The 17358-nt window shown below is 41.5% G+C and overlaps 1 protein-coding gene across 1 annotated transcript; it reads right to left on the reverse strand.

The window, feature by feature from the left end:
- Positions 1-222: 222 nt before the first annotated feature.
- HHLA1 (HHLA1 neighbor of OC90) lies at positions 223-13152 on the reverse strand. Its single transcript, XM_014267575.3, has 15 exons — positions 13059-13152; positions 12100-12159; positions 10989-11069; positions 10442-10525; positions 10266-10349; positions 8445-8528; positions 7839-7895; positions 7644-7730; positions 6789-6881; positions 5161-5367; positions 4692-4763; positions 4376-4450; positions 1377-1533; positions 641-723; positions 223-417 (listed from the first exon to the last, which is right to left on the reverse strand). Exons 1-15 carry the CDS (start codon positions 13135-13137, stop codon positions 374-376), a joined length of 1347 nt encoding a protein of 448 aa, XP_014123050.3. The 5' UTR covers positions 13138-13152; the 3' UTR covers positions 223-373.
- Between the last annotated feature and the right edge of the window lie 4206 nt (positions 13153-17358).

The raw sequence follows: 17358 nt of genomic DNA on the forward strand, positions 1-17358 counted from the left end.
TTCAGGTTGCTTTTAAATTACTTTGCATTCATTAATTTTGATTACTATGTGTCAAATATCAATAAAATAAATAGAAACTATTTGCATTCATTAGCCAGCCATGTAAATATCCTTTACAAAAGAAAATTTTTTAAAGACTTTCAATGTTTTTATTGCAGTTACATCACTTGTATAAAAATCTCTGTTTTTTAGACATTATTTTTTACAATGACTTGGAGGAGGAGACATTTCTAGTTTAACATCTGGTTAATAGCTTGTCTGATTTCAAATATTTACAAATAACATGTTGCTTTCTGATTTTTACACTGAGAAATCAAAAAGAAAACTAAAACTGCCACCAGTCTTCCAACTTGCAGTAAAATTTCTCAGTGCTCTAAACTGATGTACAGATGTTTTTAAGGCATTTTTGCTTTAATGCTGGAAGAACACAAGAAAATATTAGTTAGAAGAGGTTTTACAAGAAAATGTTAAAACATGCATGAAGGTAAAATAATTTGTTTAAGCCTTTAAAAATCATTATCAGATAAAATAGCTATCTGATGAAAAGCAGCAAATATTCTGTGGATATGCAAAAATCTTTTTCATATCTTCATAACAAGGTATGTAGAGATGTAGAGATAAAAAGTGAAAATGTACTTACTGTGGGAGTAAGCAACTCTTTGGACTCTTTCGCAGACATAACTTGCATTTTTCACGAACCAGGAATAGTATTCAACACAGTATCTGAAGATGGAGTAACAGATAGGAGATGCAGTTAAAGATAAGAGGCTTGTTATCTTTCATAAGTAGAGGGACTTTGGACAAGGGCATGGAGTGATAAGATGAGGAGTAATGGCTTCAGGCCGAAAAAGGGCAGGTTCAGATTAAATATTAGGCAGAAATTCTTTACTGAGAGGGTGGTGAGACAGTGGCACAGGTTGCCCAGACAAGATGTGGATGCCCCATCCCTGGAAGTGTTCAAGGTCAGGTTGGATTAGGGTTTGGGCAGCCTGGTCCAGTAGAATGTGTCCCTGCCCATGGCAGCAGAGTTGGAATAAATGGTCTTTAGATCCCTTCCAACTCAAACCAATCTATGATTCCATGATAAGCACAGTACATCATGCTGCTACTACTAAATATGGAAACAAAAAGCTAGATTCCAACCTCAGTAATGTCATTAGATGTTTGGAAAGATGCAGCTGGGCTTTTTTCACTTAGCTGGAATACTGAAGCCAAATCAGGTACTGATTGGTGCACTGGGACACGTTTAGGTCTCATCCAGTGGCCACAGACCCTCCAAAATAATCACTGGTGATTGAAAATTGTCATTTGGTAACATAAAGCCTGAAGGAGTATTTTATACAGACAGAGAAAGAAAAAATAGTGCCAGATTTTACCTCATGGCTTCCTTTCTGGAATATCTTCTGTGACCAACACAGAGGCACAGCTGAAAGAACCTGCAGAGCTCCATCACACAGGGGTTGATCTTCTGCACTACGAGGGTGACAGGAGGGGAGGTGACACGGGGCTCTCTGAGCATCCCCTGGGGGCACCCTGGGGACAAAGCACAGCTCTGAGCCAGCACAAAGGCTTGGGCCACCACATCTCCTGCTCTGCCTGGTCTGGGATATGATCTCCAAAGAATTGGCTTCCCTACTCCAAAAAATAAGGGATATCCCTGAAAATTACGTTTTGGGGTGGGAGGAGGGAAGGAAGGAGTGGAAGGAAGGAGAGGAAGGAGAAGAAGGAGAGGAAGGAGAGGAAGGAGAGGAAGGAAGGAAGGAAGGAAGGAAGGAAGGAAGGAAGGAAGGAAGGAAGGAAGGAAGGAAGGAAGGAAGGAAGGAAGGAAGGAAGGGAAAGAAAAGCGAGGGCAGCCTTGGTGTGATTGTCAACTATTTTTTTCCATTTTTGTGTGAGTAGCAGCAGGCCGTGGCCATGTGTGGATAACCAACCTTACCTGCTGAGTATAATCCCCTTAGACAGTGTAATTGCATTTCCAGGTTCACATGTCTCACACACTTTATAGCTCTGGGCAATGCTATGTTATGTGATAGCACAGGTTATGAAGGTTAAATTTGGACTAATGAAGTTTTGTTGAAATAAACTTGAGTCATCCAGTGCTGACAAGAAATTTAATATAAAATGGCATTCTTGGGCAGGAGGAAAATCAGGGCTCTACCAACCTGAAAGAGAAACCATTTTCATTGCTATGAAACTATTTCTCTGCTGGCAGTGCTTGACCAAGATAGCAGGAGTATGTGAGGAGCAGGGCACAGACCCTGGCAGCTTCCAAACTCACAGGCTGCTCTGAAAGCCAGCTGTATCAAAGGCACTGCACAAATAACAGGTGAGATTAGCAGAGATGGGCATTTCTCTTCACCTCAGCAATTTCACTAAATGTCATTAGGCTTTGTCCCCTTAATAGCATTTGACACACCTTGATATTCTCCTACATGGAGTGAATGAAAAATTAATGATTCCTTGCTTATGTAAACACACTTCATGTTAAAACCAAATATCAGAGCATGGAACAATGAGGTTTTAATATAAGTTGTTCCTGAAAAGTACTCTTAAAATTGATGAGAAATAATAAAGTTGATGAATAATTAAAACTTGCTGAAGGCCACCCTCCTACGAATTTCGGCCTCCACAGAAGTGGGTCCTCCTATGCTGCTAACCAGGCATTAAATGCTTTATTCAAGCCATGTGTTTTGCCAGCAGAAATTCAGTTTTATCTAGCTGCAAATTGAACGTAGGCAATTTCAATTTGAAGTAATCTTGTGGGGAAGAGAAGTCAAACAAAAATGCTGAAAGCTAAGGAAATTGATTTGGTTTTCATTTCTGGCAATCACTTTAACACTGTATTTGCATAATACTGTATTTATTTAATGATGAAATAATTTTTCAATTAATTTTCTATTTAATTTTTTTGATTGCATAGTATATTCACATCGTATGATTGAAATTTAAATTTTCATCCATTCATAGTAATGCTTTATACCTCTTCTGTAATAAATTTCTACTGTGAAATGTATTTTTTGTGTTCAGTAAATAAGTTCGTAAAGATAAATAAAAGTAGGAATTTATTTCAGAACTTTCTTTTCTAAAAATTCTCTTTCTTAAGAGATTGAATTAGTCAAGAGACCAGAAAAGGCAAGAACCACAGCTCCTGTGCAGAGATTTCCTCCTGTGTGTTTCAAATTGCCACATTATTGTCAGAGGCAGTGAAGTGTCCAACTTTTGCAATAAACAGACAGCTCTTTTATTAATTCAATATCACATCTCTGTGACACTGAGATTAAATTTTGCTGCCAGTGAAGACCAATGTTACGGTTATTGTGAATGATTCAGACTCAAAATATCCCTCCCTGCATGCTCTAATATGCACATGTACATGTTTTATTAGTTGGCACTCACTTCTGTGATTAAAGAAATTAATTATTGGAATCATGAGTCATCCCTCAGAACAATGTGAATGCCCTTTCTTACTTAAGGATCCCACTGCTGGATTCATTTCCCCAAATGTGTGATTGTTAGAATCAGGCAGGCAGCCTGTGCCTCCATGGCTCCTCACAGAGAGGCATTTGGTGACTGCAATTCACCCATCTCACTGAAATCCAGGTTTCCCACCTTTTCAAAGCATCCTAGGCTCTCCAGGATGTGCTGCACACCAGAGGAGGACGCTGGTGTTTGGAGCTCTTTAAACAGAAGTAAGATTAGAGAAAATGAAATCTGATTTCAGAATTAAATAGCATTGTAAGAGCTAAAAAGATAACCATGAAAATGCAAGTCACTTGCTCAGCATTTTAGTTCCTTAGACCCTTCTGAGGAACCTATCAAGCCTAAAGTATATTGAAGACCCCTGGAGGCCAGGCTGATATGTTATCTTTGCACTACCCAGCATCCATGCTTCTCCTGGACAGTCACCACACAGAAACACAAGCAGATGAGAATTGAGCTTTCATGAAAATCTAGTTGATGATGATCGTTTTTTAGCTGAGGAAGTAGTTTGCAGTATTGTAAATTCGGAACAATTCTGGGGGTTTCATGTGGCATGAGCTGGTTTCATAATTTTATTTATGATGGGATTTAAAGAATTATATTTTCTTTTGGAATGACATAAGAATGAATTCTCTGATAACCAATCAATGCTAAAATTGCCCCACAGAGTATCTATGTTAATTCTATCACCACAATATAATCTATGCTTTGAATTTGCAGCTGTGTACAATTCACAAGCAAATGGGAAGCAGTCCCTTGGGCATTTGGGGCAGTTTACATACATAAACTATCACAAGCTAATTAACCATGTATGTTTTTTCTGCCTGGGAATGTTTCTATCTTGCATGACTTGCAAACACACTGCTGTTTCTGTGCATGAGGTGCATTTACTCACTGGTAGCTGAGTACAGCTTCAGTGTCACACCAGGTCGGTAGGAAGGTGGCAGAGACAGCACTGTGGAGGGCAAATCTGGGGGAGGGAAAAGAACAGAACTTGCTTTGGCATCTTAAAACAAAAAGGCAGGTTGATTGAAGGAGCAGCAAAAAGGAATAAAAAATCCAACCCCAAACTCACAGTTCATTAGTAAACAGTTACATGGACAGTGATATATAAACACATTATCAGTCATCTATTTCTATTTATTACTTTCTATTTCATAAATAGAGTGTTTATGAAAATACACTTTGCTGCTATTTCAGATCATTCTTACCAGGCTCTGTTTGCATCACTTTGCTGGCTTCCTGTGGAGACACTGTCTGCATCCAAAGCATGGACGTGTCAGCTGTGGGAACAGAGACACACCCTTCCTTTTATTCATTATTTCTCTGTCTACTGAGAAGAACTGCTAGGTATGAGACAGCTCAACAGCCAGAGTCCCTCACCTAGTACTGCCAGTGACATACAAAAATGCCAGGATGAAATAGGAATGACAAAAGCTGTCCTTGACTAGAACTTGAATAGCCTGTGGTCTAGGGAAGGGCAGGGCTTCAAAAAGGCATCAAGAAGGCAAAAGAAGCATTTCTACATTGCTTTTTCACAGGTCTGCTCACCAAATTTGGAGCTAAATGTGAGGGAAGATCCAAGAGGCAGAGTGGGTGTCCCTGAAGGGCTCTCCAAGCTCCACTCAGAGATACTTTGCCAAGCCCCAGGGCAGTTCCAGGGCTCCTGGCCATACTCACTGAGGCTGGGCTGCAGGGCTGGTGATAGGGCCAGGCTCCCCCCAGGGCTCAGGGCGGGTCTGGCCATGCCCTGGGGCCTGGGAGCATCCACGTGGGGTGATGGAAACCATGAGCCTTTGGCTCCAGCTGTCCTTGGCCACAGCGGGAACCTCGTGGTGGGGACGGTGGGAATTTCTGCTCCTTTCTGGGCGAGCGGGGTCCTGGTAGCTGGAGAAGAGAGAGCGACAGAGAAAGGGCACCTCTAGCTATGATATTTTCTAAAAAATCCTTTCCTTAAGATTTTTCTCTTGAGAAGCTGAGAGGCCTCAGGAACAAAATGTAAGCAATGGTTATCTGCTGCTGTGGAATGCAACAGGTGGATCTGTGATTGGTATCATAGAGTTGTTTCTAATTGGCCAATTACAGTGAGCTGGCTCAGACTCTCTGTCCAAGTCACAAGCCTTTGTTATTCTTTCTTTCTTTTTCTATTCTTAGCTAGCCTTCTGATGAAGTCCTTTCTTCTATCCTTTTAGTATAGTTTTAATATAATATATATCATAAAACAATAAATCAAGCCTTCTGAAACATGGAGTCAGATCCTCGTCTCTTCCCTCATCCTCAGACCCCTGTGAACACCATCACAGGCACCAGCAACTCCAACACACTGGGGAAGAATAATATTTAAAATACACCCAGAAAATCCCATCTACCTCTTGAGTGCTTCTCTGGCACTTGAGCAGGCACTTCTCCATTTCGTTTTAAATATGGAAACACAGGGAGTTCCAATAATGTTTGAAATTTTAATTGAGAACATTTTAATGTGTGAGTTTTCATAAACAAAGAAAGAAACTGAAATTTTCCTGCAGGGCTTTGGTTTTTTCTTGAAATAATTTGTGCTTAATTTCCTGAACTGCTTCACTACAGTAGAAAGAGAGAAAGGTCCTGTCTGTTTGAAGGTGAGCAGGCAGGTACCGGAGGGCAGATGCTGCAGATTGAGAACTGACACTCGTGGCTATGAGATAACAAAGGTGGGCATGTGGTTTAGGATATTAAAAATATTTATAAAGGACAGCAGACTGCCTACAGGAAATGCAGGCATTTTGTAGGAGAGGGATGCAGCTGCAGTGACAAGGAGGTATGAAGTCAAGGTCGGAATTTCTATTGGTTTCTACTACAAGTTAGCAGGTGCAAAGCCTTGATTTTTGGCTTCCAAAATGGGGCAGAGCAGCACTTTTCTATCTTGTAGCCCTGTAGCAAAGTTAAATGTACTAAAGTTTATGAAATGCTTAAGTACAACTGAATGTCATATAAAGAAATAGAGAATAATACAGAAAAAAAGCCCCATAGAAAATAAGAGGAAATAGTCTAAATAATCTTGTTTTTTGGTTTCAAACCAACAATTAGTTTTTCTCTTCTTCTCTGCCTCTTTAGAAAACTTATTTTTTCTGGTAAAATGGCTTTTCACAAGAGTTTCTCTATCCTCCAGCTCTTCAATGCATTACTGGCATCATTTGCTGATTCAGAGAAATTTTATGCTATCCTTTATTTGGAGTTAACATCACAGTTAACGGTGCAACAAACATACATGATGACTTGTCAAGACATTAATCAAGGGCAACACAAATTTAGGTCTGACAATATTTGCTCACATTTAAATGTCCACGCATGTTCTGCTGATGAATCCAGTGTCTTGTTTGAGTCTTCCTGCAACTTCACAAAACTTGAGAAAATCGAATCTAGGTCTTGGAGGTATAAGAAGACAATATTAGAGCATATCCTATGCACTGCATATTGTGTGAGAAAAAGGAAAGAAATCAGATTCTGCTATCATAGAAGCAGCTGTCGTTTCTAATTAAAAGGGGTTTTGGCCAAGTGTCATCTTTTTTTTTTTTTGTTTGGTTTTGAAAAGAGAAACATCCCAGAGCTTTCAGCACACACAACTTGCCACTGATTTCAGTCTGCCTGCATTAATCCGTCCATGAAAATGGGAGATAGTGATGGGCAACAGTGAAAGGTGAACACCTGAAGTGCTGCTCAAACTGGCAAATCAGTTTTGGGTGGAGGAACCACACAGAACAGTGACTGAATGTGTTCACCTCCACTCTGAATGTAACTCATGTAAAAGTAGGAGCTCATTTGTGCTGAGAGCTATGGAAGGCACCCAGTTAGATTTAAGAGCACTGGAGACCCTCCCCAGCCCAATGCTGAATTCTCTAAAAGCTCTCATCCCAGCAGGTTTTGCTCCACCAGAAGACCTTGTAACAAATCGTTAAAGATTTGTAAAATTTACTTACATTTATCATATAATTACTGTATTAAATTTTCAACAATATAAAATATTATCCTAACTATAACCAAATACATAAAATTATTCAAATATAGAAGAAATAATAAAAAATAAAATAATATTTGTAGTAGTGGAAGTGAGGATGAAGTACTCATTGCAAAAGCTATCTGGACATGATTTTCACTGTGGTTCCTTTTATTCCCCAGGATGTACTTACCCAGGTCAGATGATGTGTTTCTGGAAAATGTGTAATTAATAACAGGAGACTTATCTAGTATTTCCAAAAAATCAGACAGATTTTTCCCTGCAAATAGAAATGCTTACAAATATCAAGAAAGTCTTGTTTCCAATATAAATCATCACTCAGGGAAACTAGGGTAATATTGTTGGGTGGAATAATTTTAACTTTTACCTGTCTGCCCTGCCATCACACAGATGTAGATACAATCAGAGTCATTGCTCTGACGCACTGAAAAGCAAAAACCATAAAAAATATCATTGTTACCAGTTTTCCTTACATGGAATTATCTTAAACAGTTGAAAACACAAACAAAAAATGGCATGTGCCTATGGCAGCTGACCAAGTATGTTCCTTCTGATCTAATTTTTGACAAAAATCTCAAACTACCATCAAATCCAAATGTTTGTATCTTCAGGGAAAAAGTTTCTATCTAATTAAAATTCTAAATTACAAGCACTTTTTATGGAAAAAAATCTTCAGCTAAAATAGCCCATACTTATTCTCTGTGAATCAGAATTGCTCAAAATATCAGTATGTAATAATAATTCTCAAACCCACCAATCTTTAGGAATTATAAAACATTCAAACAACATAAAACATAGAAACAGATACATCTCTATATTACACACATTCACATTATATATGTATCTTGTTCCATGTGTTGCAAGAAAAATGCTGTTGAGTAAGAGCAATAGGCTTTTATCCACATTTTTATGGTTGTTTGCATGCAAGGAGTAAATGATAAGACAATTATAAATATTCAAAGGAAATGCAAACCTGAGAGAATAGAAGTGGATTTGAAAATTTCTGTGAGATAACTGGTGGCGTTTCCAATGATATCAACAAGTAGAGCTGTAAAATCTAGACAAAAAATAGAGAAAGTTTATTATTGAAAACTCATTCCCTATCATGTATGTCAAGTCAAAATTTACTCTTATATGTGATGATATTTTAGATATATGCTCATACAAGACAAAGCTTAAAATATTTTAAAGTTTAAAATATTTTCCTGGAGTGGACTGGAAGAAACCATGAGAATATTTTCAGAAGTATATTTCAGAGATGATATCCAAAATATGTGTGTCTAAAAGCAAACTTAAGTGGAATTTATCTGTTCAAGAGAACATTTTAAATCAACGCTGTACTTAGTCTGCTTAAATGCAGGAGATCTAAAGCCTGCAGGCTTTGCCTGTCTGCTGTGTAATTGCCTGTCTGCTGTGTAGGACCTTCCAATAGGAATTGGATTTTTTCCTCTGGGGTCTGCTTCAGACATCCTGATGATTCAGATGTCAGCCCAAGAAATGGCTGGTGGTGTTTTAATGGTACTTCCTAGCAGTAACAGGTCACTGTTCTCACTTAGGGAGTGCTGGACCTGAGTCCTGAATTTTTACTACTTTGGAGAAATGCTCCAATCCCCAAGAGATTCTGGATTTGCAGCACAAAGATTAAAGCTTCTCTGTTATTCTCCAAAGCAAACTGGGTAATTATCCATCAAGGCTTGTGGGATATGTGGGTCCAGAGAAAGCCATGAAAGCCACTGTGGCTTGTGCAGGGTCACATGTGTGGCATAGAGGGTTTGGAGTCTGGTCTGTAGCTGCTGATCTACTCTTGATGCCCTGCATTAACCAGCTGAAGAATCCAAACACAGATGCATCCTGAAATATTAAATTCTGTGAAATCAGGGGTGTGAATGAGGATTTCAGGTGAAGGGTTTGCCCAACAGTACTTTGTAGTCCATTCAACAGTTCTATGAAGATGCTAGTGCTTGTTTTTCCCTTCTCTTGGGCTCATTGAGGTGACTGGATGGAGGAGTGTGCTTCTTGTTGACGGAGTGTCAAAACTATCCTTTGTCCCCTTAAAAGGAAAGAAGCCCAGAAGTTTCTCTCCTCCATTAAGTGAAAAGACACCTCAGAGCACCCCGGAGACTTCACCTCAAACTTAAAAATAGCTAATTAGACAGAAGCCAAAAAGTCTTGCCTGGGCAATTAACTAGAAAAGGACATGAATAAAGAAACCAAGGGCTTTTGTGAAGTGTTTTACCAGGAGCAAGAACGTCTAGCACCTGGCTCAGATTTTCTGTTTGTTATTTTACCTTTTAATAAACCTTTTTGTTTCCAACACTGCAACAGAAGCCATCCTGCTGATTTTTATGCCTCCAAGGGTAGCTGAACTATCTAGGGTGTGTTATGGGCCTCTGAGAGCTTATTAGACCTGTCTCCAAGAAGTTACTATAACAACTGGAAGTTTCTCTGTTGGTGCAGAGAAGCCCTTGTTCACCTCAGGAGAGAAAAAGTGGCCAAGGTGAGGTACCACATATTGCTGGTTGTCTGTCCTGTGCTGCAATTTGTATTCCAAGGAGGAAAGGGAGGCTTTTGCCAGCCAAACCACACCAGTCACTTGACTCCATCCCAGGCTGGCTGCAGCCACCTGAGGCTGTGGATTAGAGCAGCCACTCCTTGTGAGCTATGGCTGTTGGCCTCAGTGTGGTGGTGGAAATCATAAGGATGAATTCTGCAGAATTCAGACTAAAGCTCTCAGCTCCAAAGGAAATAATTCAGCTTAAGCACATGCAATTGCCAACCTCTTTTGTGTACCCACCTGTCAAGTCATTTGTCACATTATTCACACAGTAGCAGTGGTGCATAGGGAACTTGCCAGGGTCAATATTTTTTGCATTAGAGACTGGAGGGAGAGACAGAGAAATAAAATCAGTGTGTTGTGGCCCAGGCTGTGGGAGAGAAGCTGCTGCAGAGCTGAGCAAGGCCAACACTCACTGTTGTAAATGGTGACTGACACTTTGTGGAAGGCAAACGAGCTGTAAGAGGTGATGCTCAGCAAAGAGAAGAGTTTCTTGGTACCTGCAGAAACACAGGTCCATGCTATTAGTGCAGGGAATAAATAGTGAGAGCAGCATGTTTTGACTCTGCTCATTTAGTGTCTAAAGGATTCCCAAGGTGCCAGCGTGATACAGCTGCCTCACACCCAGTCCATTCTCATTTCCACTGAAGGAAGAATCATTTGCATTGCTTCTTCCTTTTTATTTTGTTTTTCTTTTAATTGAAATGTACACTGGATTAGAAAGTGCTTTTGAAAGGCGTCCCACAAGTAATTATATTGTGTCTATATATAAACCCATACTAATTTCCAAGTTCTCTGGGGTAGACAGCCATCTGCATGATAAATGCACAGAGGCAGCGTGCTCCTGGAAAAAACTCTGGAGGCTGACAGCACACGTTTACAGCTTCTCCTGCCAGCACCTGTGGTGCCTTTTCTCCTGCTCTGCTGGGCTGCAGCTGTGACCTGCCAGCTGTGTCCCTTTACCTCTGAGTGCAGTGCTCAGCATCCCGTTCACCAGCTCTGTCAGGTTAATGGCAGCCAGGTCCAGGGACTTTGCAGGCAGCTCTGAAAGAAAAGGGGTAAAAGGGGTGCATGAAGGCACAAGGAAACAGCTGTGCAGCCACTGCTCATGTGTGCTAGAAATCTGCCTGAACAGGAAAACCAAAATGAGCAGATTATGCATGTTTGGGGCATACCAAAAAACACTGATGGGAAAGTAAAATTCCACCATGGAGATGAGCCTAGGAAATAGCAAGTACAGCAGCAGTAGAATGGTAAGCCAAAATTCATGTCTGCCAGCTGTGCCCTTGACCATGGCCTTGAGCAGCTGCAGGACCCTGCCAGCCCTGGCATGCTGGTGCCCTCCCCTGCAGGGCAATGGGTGTTTGCTGCCAACAGAGCAGCAGATCTCTCCATGCAGGTCACAAAAGGCAGAGGAAGTGCCTAGGAAAGGTTCCACCTTCCCCAAACCTGCATGAAAATATAGATTTTTGTTTTTCAGCTACATTGATGGCTATACTGCTTGCTACAACAGAAAAAAATTGCTGTAGCCAAATCACTCTTTTTATCTTAACATGTTTTATTTCTGTTGTTGTTGCTTATTTGACTTTTCCCAAGTCTTTTCAAAGGTTTTTTTTTGCTTCCCTCCCACAGAGTCATGCAGGAGCAGAGCAGTGCAGTGTCTGTGTGAGGGAGGAAGGTGTGTGTGAGCATGACAGAGAGAGGAAGAACAGAGCAGGACAGAAAAAGAAGCACAGAAAGCTGAGATGAGAACAAAATTGAATTTGGGGAGAAATGCAATTTTCCAATGACATCAGTACTATTTATAACCAGCTTGAAGCACCCCAGGGCTGAAAGCAGCGCTTGTCCACAGCATAGAGGAGAGAAAAGGAAAAACAGAAGGGAATGAAGAGCTGGGAAGGAGAGAAAGGGAAAAGAGAAGAGCAGATTTTGGGAAGCACAGTTGTTAACATGGCCAGGCACTGGACTGGGTGGGCTGGGGCTCACAGACTCTGCAGGAGCAGGGTCCATCTGCACAGCACCTCCCACTCCCATTACCACCCTGACTTTGGGCTCCTGATGTGCTGCTTGTTACCTGCAGTAGCCAGCACTGCCAATTGTTTCTCTTTCTTGTTTTCTTTTCTTAGGCACGAAGCTGAAAAGTGAAGAAAGAGACTGAGAAACAGTCAAATTCCCTATTGAATTTGCCCCTCAATAATCAAAATAAAAATATTATAGTAAATATTTGTAGAGATCTTCACTAGGCTTGCACCCAGAATTTCTGCAAGGTAAAGAGTAAAATAAGGCCAAATCCAAATAAATCTTGCGTTCTCTGTGTATATTTGTTAATCAGAGCAGTCATGCAATTGAGGATTGTCCTCAAGGGCTGTGTTGCAGGAGGAATGGGCTGAAACTGGGCTCAGGAGATTGGACTGGGTTTCTGGGATCACTTGGTGACCAGCTGAGGTGTATAGCAGTAAATGAGAGACTGCAGGACAAGTTGAAGATATGTGTTGGAGATTTAGGTTTCCTATCCCACCAGAGGAGAGCTGAGTGCCTCCTAACAGTAATCCCAAAGGCTCTCCAAATGAGTCAGTGCTAGAAAATGCTAATCTGCCATGTTCCTATGAAGATTCAGCTTCTCAGCCCATCCAAGTTCCCCTTTATGTATGTTTATAAAGGAGAAATTCCCAGTAGGCAGTGTATAATCCAAGGTTTATAAATTGTGATGTTGTATCAATCAGCTGTATTAAGAACTCTCAGTTAGTCAGAGTTAAATCTAGATTGATGATCTAGGTGGTAGGAGCTCTTCTATAACCCTTCCCCCTCTTTCCTTTTAAACTTTTCTGATTCCAGATTCTCAGCATGGGATTTAGGAACAGGCATCCCCTGCTCTGCTCTGCTGAGTGACACCAGCCCTGCAGCTCCAGCCCTTCAGTGTTCCCTGCACAGCGGGAAAGAACCAAACCTGCCACAGATGTGGGAATAGGGCTGTAGGAGCAGCAGGGAGTACACTGGGGAATTCCCTGGGGAGCACCAGCCCTTTGTCCTTACCTGTGCTGAAAACCAGAAAGAGACACAGGAATCCCAGGCTCATCTTCGCTGCCACCTGCCAGCAGAGCCCCTGCATCATGGATGCTGACTTCCAGCAGGTCTGGCTGCTCTAGGAGAGAGAAATGCTCTTTTGGTGCTGGTAAAATTTTTAACATTGAGCAATTTTGTCCAGGCCTTGTCCCAGAATGATTTAACCACAGGAGAAATATTCAGTTTCTGTGATGCAGAGAAAGATTGGTGTTGGAAATGACAAAGGAGCAGAGACCCCACAATCAGTATTTCCTCTGTGCCTGTGGGTGCCTCTTGATTTTTGAGTCCTACCTAACTGGCTTTTCTGGGGAATTGGTGATGTTATCAACACAACCCTCTTCTCTGGCAGGATGAGCTGTGCCTAAAAGGCACCTGACACAACAACTGCCTAAAGCTGTTCTATTAAAAACAAGATAAAATTTGCTTATGTTTAGTTTCAGACAACAAATGTCAGCTGAAGTTCTCTTCCACAGAAATGTTGTTTTTCTGATCATTCCTGGTTTGGTATTTCTGAGTTACTATCACCAGGTTGTGTCCATACTGCCTTGCCTACCTGCTTGGTAAGGATTAACAGTGTTCTGCCTTTCAGACCATGAGCTGCTTTCCAGGTTTCAAAGATTTAATTAGCTGGCTAGGGAGGTGGGGAAAAAATGGTTTCTTTTCATATTTCCCCTCTTTTTGCAATATCAGAACATGCCAAATAACTCTGTAGTTGTCAGAAAATAAGAGATTAAATGAAAATGAAAAAAAAAGCCCAAAAATTTTTAATATCCTCTTGGAGCAGCTAATCTTACAAGTATGCGGAAAAACATTATCCTGAAGGTGATACTGTTTGATTAGAAAAATATTATCATCATATTTAAAATATTTTTCATCTTGAAGTCACTAGAGAATTGACACATTCAAAAAATGGCTTATTTGTATTTGGTGGCTCTAAAGAGACTCTTCCTTGGGATGGTGGAACAATTCTAAATATTTCTGTGTTGGAAATGTCTGTGTTTGCTGGTCTGATGAGACAAAGGTGTGTAAGTGCCAGCTCTGCTAATCCAAGCAAAGCTCTGAGAGCCTTCAAGCAGTCCATCCTACCTATCCAGCCCATCTGCCCAATCCTTTTTACTCAGACCCAAACCTGGACTCATCCACAGTTTCTGCACAGCATGTTCAGAAGAAAGGAACTGAGGCAGAAAGTGATGGCCAAATCCCATTCCCAGACTTCATTCTCCATCACCTTTCTATGGAGGAATTACGCATGGACAGAGTCCAGTATCCCATGGACAAGTCTAGAACTAAAAATCCTAATCCTGGCTTTTCTTGCAACAATATTTGGAATCTGGAACTGCTAGACTACAGACCATGAAAAAAAAATGTTGTTGTCATGAAAATCCCAGGGCCTGACTCCCTGGCAAGGCTATCCCTGCTTCCACCCTCTGGTGTTCTGAAGCTTCCTGGAACTGGTAACAGCTTTTTTTTTTTTTTCAATTTTTTTTTTTTTTTTTAATGTATCTGTGGACTCTGTAATTAGGGGAGAGCAGTGTGTTAGCTCAATCCTGCTCCCAGGTTGACGTGGTGGAAACAGTGGAGGTGTAGTCTGCATGGAGATTGGTATAAAACCAACCCACATCTCTGGATTCTGATAATTATTTTGTTGTCTTTGGTTCGCTTCAATGAAATAGAGAGGAGTTGGTGAGAGATGCTCCTCTGTGGAGCTGAGTGTGAGACAATGGTGCTTTGCAAAGCAGCAGGGAGGTGGCTGTTGGGGAGAGCAGGTTTGGGGAGATGGAGATTTGGGCGATCATGTAAAGGGAGGTTTGTAACTGCATGTGATTTGGAGCAGGGGTCTGTGGTGGCTGGTGCATCTAGATAATCAAGTCTCCTATTAAAGGGGAACTATTGGGTTGTGTCTTTGAGGTGAGAAGTGGGGTGATTTGCTGCTTATAATAGAACTTCATGAATTTTGATTGTACTATGAGAAGTGTCACCTTAGCTCTGCAAAATCTGCACTAGGATGAGTTGTGCTTTGTGATGATGGTCCAGTGTTTATGGGCCACAGCCCGTCTGAGCTGTTCCATGCACACAGGAGTGACCAGGCTGCAGAGCCAGTGTTATGAGTAGAAAAGCTGTCTATTTTTTAAAAAGGTTGCAGAGTTCACAGGTTGGGCTGCCAGAGTGGAGTTCTAACTGTTTGTTATTATAATCACCTGTCGTTTACATTAACTACCTGTCGTTGATGGTTAAGAATTCCCCCTTTTGTCAAGTGACACCCTGCTGCTTCCTGGAGGATGACACCCAGATGGTGAACAGGAGGTGACCTCGGAGTTAGCCTGCAAGTGATCTCGGAATCAGCATGCAATGGGAGGGACCCCTCACCAAACCTAGCCAAAAACCCCTAAAACAATGAGCCAACACAAAATTGATGAATCAAAGTGATGTCTAGACGTGAGGAACAGAATCTAGTATCTGCTAAGACCCTTTTTACTCCTCACCCTAACCTCACAGGGTGTCATCTGGACAGAGGAGCTTGAATGTTGAACCAAAAAGTGGGACTCTTCTGATGCTCTCGTGAGGAGAGAAACCCCAGCTCTGCGCACAGATCTAGCAGACAAAGTTGCACTCTTCCTCCTCCTCCTTTACTCTGGTGTTCCTGGGGGCAGTGGCAGTGTGTGTGCAGACCCGTTGGTTCTCCCCGCTTCAGCTGACCACTTTTATAAAGGTAGAAAGGAGAAAGGTCTCCTGCCCGTGTTTATTTCAGCTGGTGCTGGCCCTGTGCACACCAACCCAAGGGACACCAGCAGGAAACACAGACAGCAGAAGTGCTGCCACTGGGCTGTCCCTCAGGGGCAAGGCTGGCCAGCCTGAGGGGCTCTGCAGCCCTGACTGGTGAGTGACCCCACACCTCTGCCCTTCACGAGGATTTTGGCTACATGGTGAGCGAAAGACCCAGACCCGGGAGGTGGGAGAAGAGGGCGTGCCCTGCCCCATTTTCAGTCTGTTCCTACAGATCAAGGCCAGTGTTCATCCACCATGAGGAAACTTGATTTCCAGGACCTGCTTTGAGGAATGTGGATTCTGCTGGGTCACCAGTGAATCACACTGGCACTGAAATCCTTGGGGAGAGCATTTCACAGACTGATGTGAAAACACAACTGTTTCACAAAGGTTCATAAGTAAAAGGGTAGATAGCAGATAATCTCCTATCAGAAATCTAACTTAGTGCTGATTTATTTAAACTGGCCAGAGTTGTTCATGGCAGCAGGACAAGGGAAAATCATTTGTCAGAGGACTTGGTGTAGCAAGTGATAGCAGGGTCTAGAGAGACCACATTCCTAAAAGAGAGAGAAGAGGCAAGAGGATTGACACATGAAGGGATCATCTATTTTAGGAGAGAGAGAAAAGCTGTAAAAATTCAAACAGAATAGAGCAAGACTAATTGTGCTTGGAAGCATTCCCCACACACTGGGTGAAGCTTTCTTGCTCACCTGAATTCTCAGTTCCCTGCTGTCCTCCCCACTGAGCTGCTCCTCTGTGCTAATCAACACACACAATTTTCTGCACACACAGTGCTGATTTCCAGCAGGAATTTAGAGAAAGGCATTACCTGGCCATATCACACTACAGACTCAGCCAAGCAAAACATCTAATGATAAGGACAACAGGCAAACATAACCTGGAAGGATGGATCACAGTAAGACACATCCTGTTCTACTTCTAGCAAAGAAATATTGAGTGTTGTTGCTACAAAAGGATGGAAAATCCTGCATTCATGAGAGTGCTTGTTTTGCATGAATGCCATTTTTAGCACTAGTGTGTTCCCTGATCAGCATAAAATGCTTAAAAAGAAATTGCAGATAAATCTTAATACTAGGGATATCACTCCAAAATGGACTACCCTTGCTCCTTATTGGGTAGAGACTTGATTTAAATTTGAAGCATTAGCTTTTGGTTGCTTCCCAAAATCTTTTTCCAGTATTAACGCTCTGACATTTATGCTATCCAACCAAATTTCAAAACCACGTGTGACAACTGTTCCTAGAACTGTTGCCTGAAATATCTTATCTCTCAGCAATGTAGATATTAGCAATATTAACTCTTGTAATACACGTCACATTTGCGTTACTCTGGTTATTCAATATCCAGTTTTTATTTATCAGGGACAAGCCTATATGACTTTGCAACTGTATCTCTCTTGAAGTGACTCCACTGTGATGACTGAAATACATGTCCAGGTTGCAAATACGAAACCCTCATTGTCCTCCAGACCAAAATCACCATT

This window comes from Zonotrichia albicollis, chromosome 1 (assembly GCF_047830755.1).
Source record: "Zonotrichia albicollis isolate bZonAlb1 chromosome 1, bZonAlb1.hap1, whole genome shotgun sequence".
Lineage (NCBI taxonomy): Eukaryota > Metazoa > Chordata > Aves > Passeriformes > Passerellidae > Zonotrichia > Zonotrichia albicollis.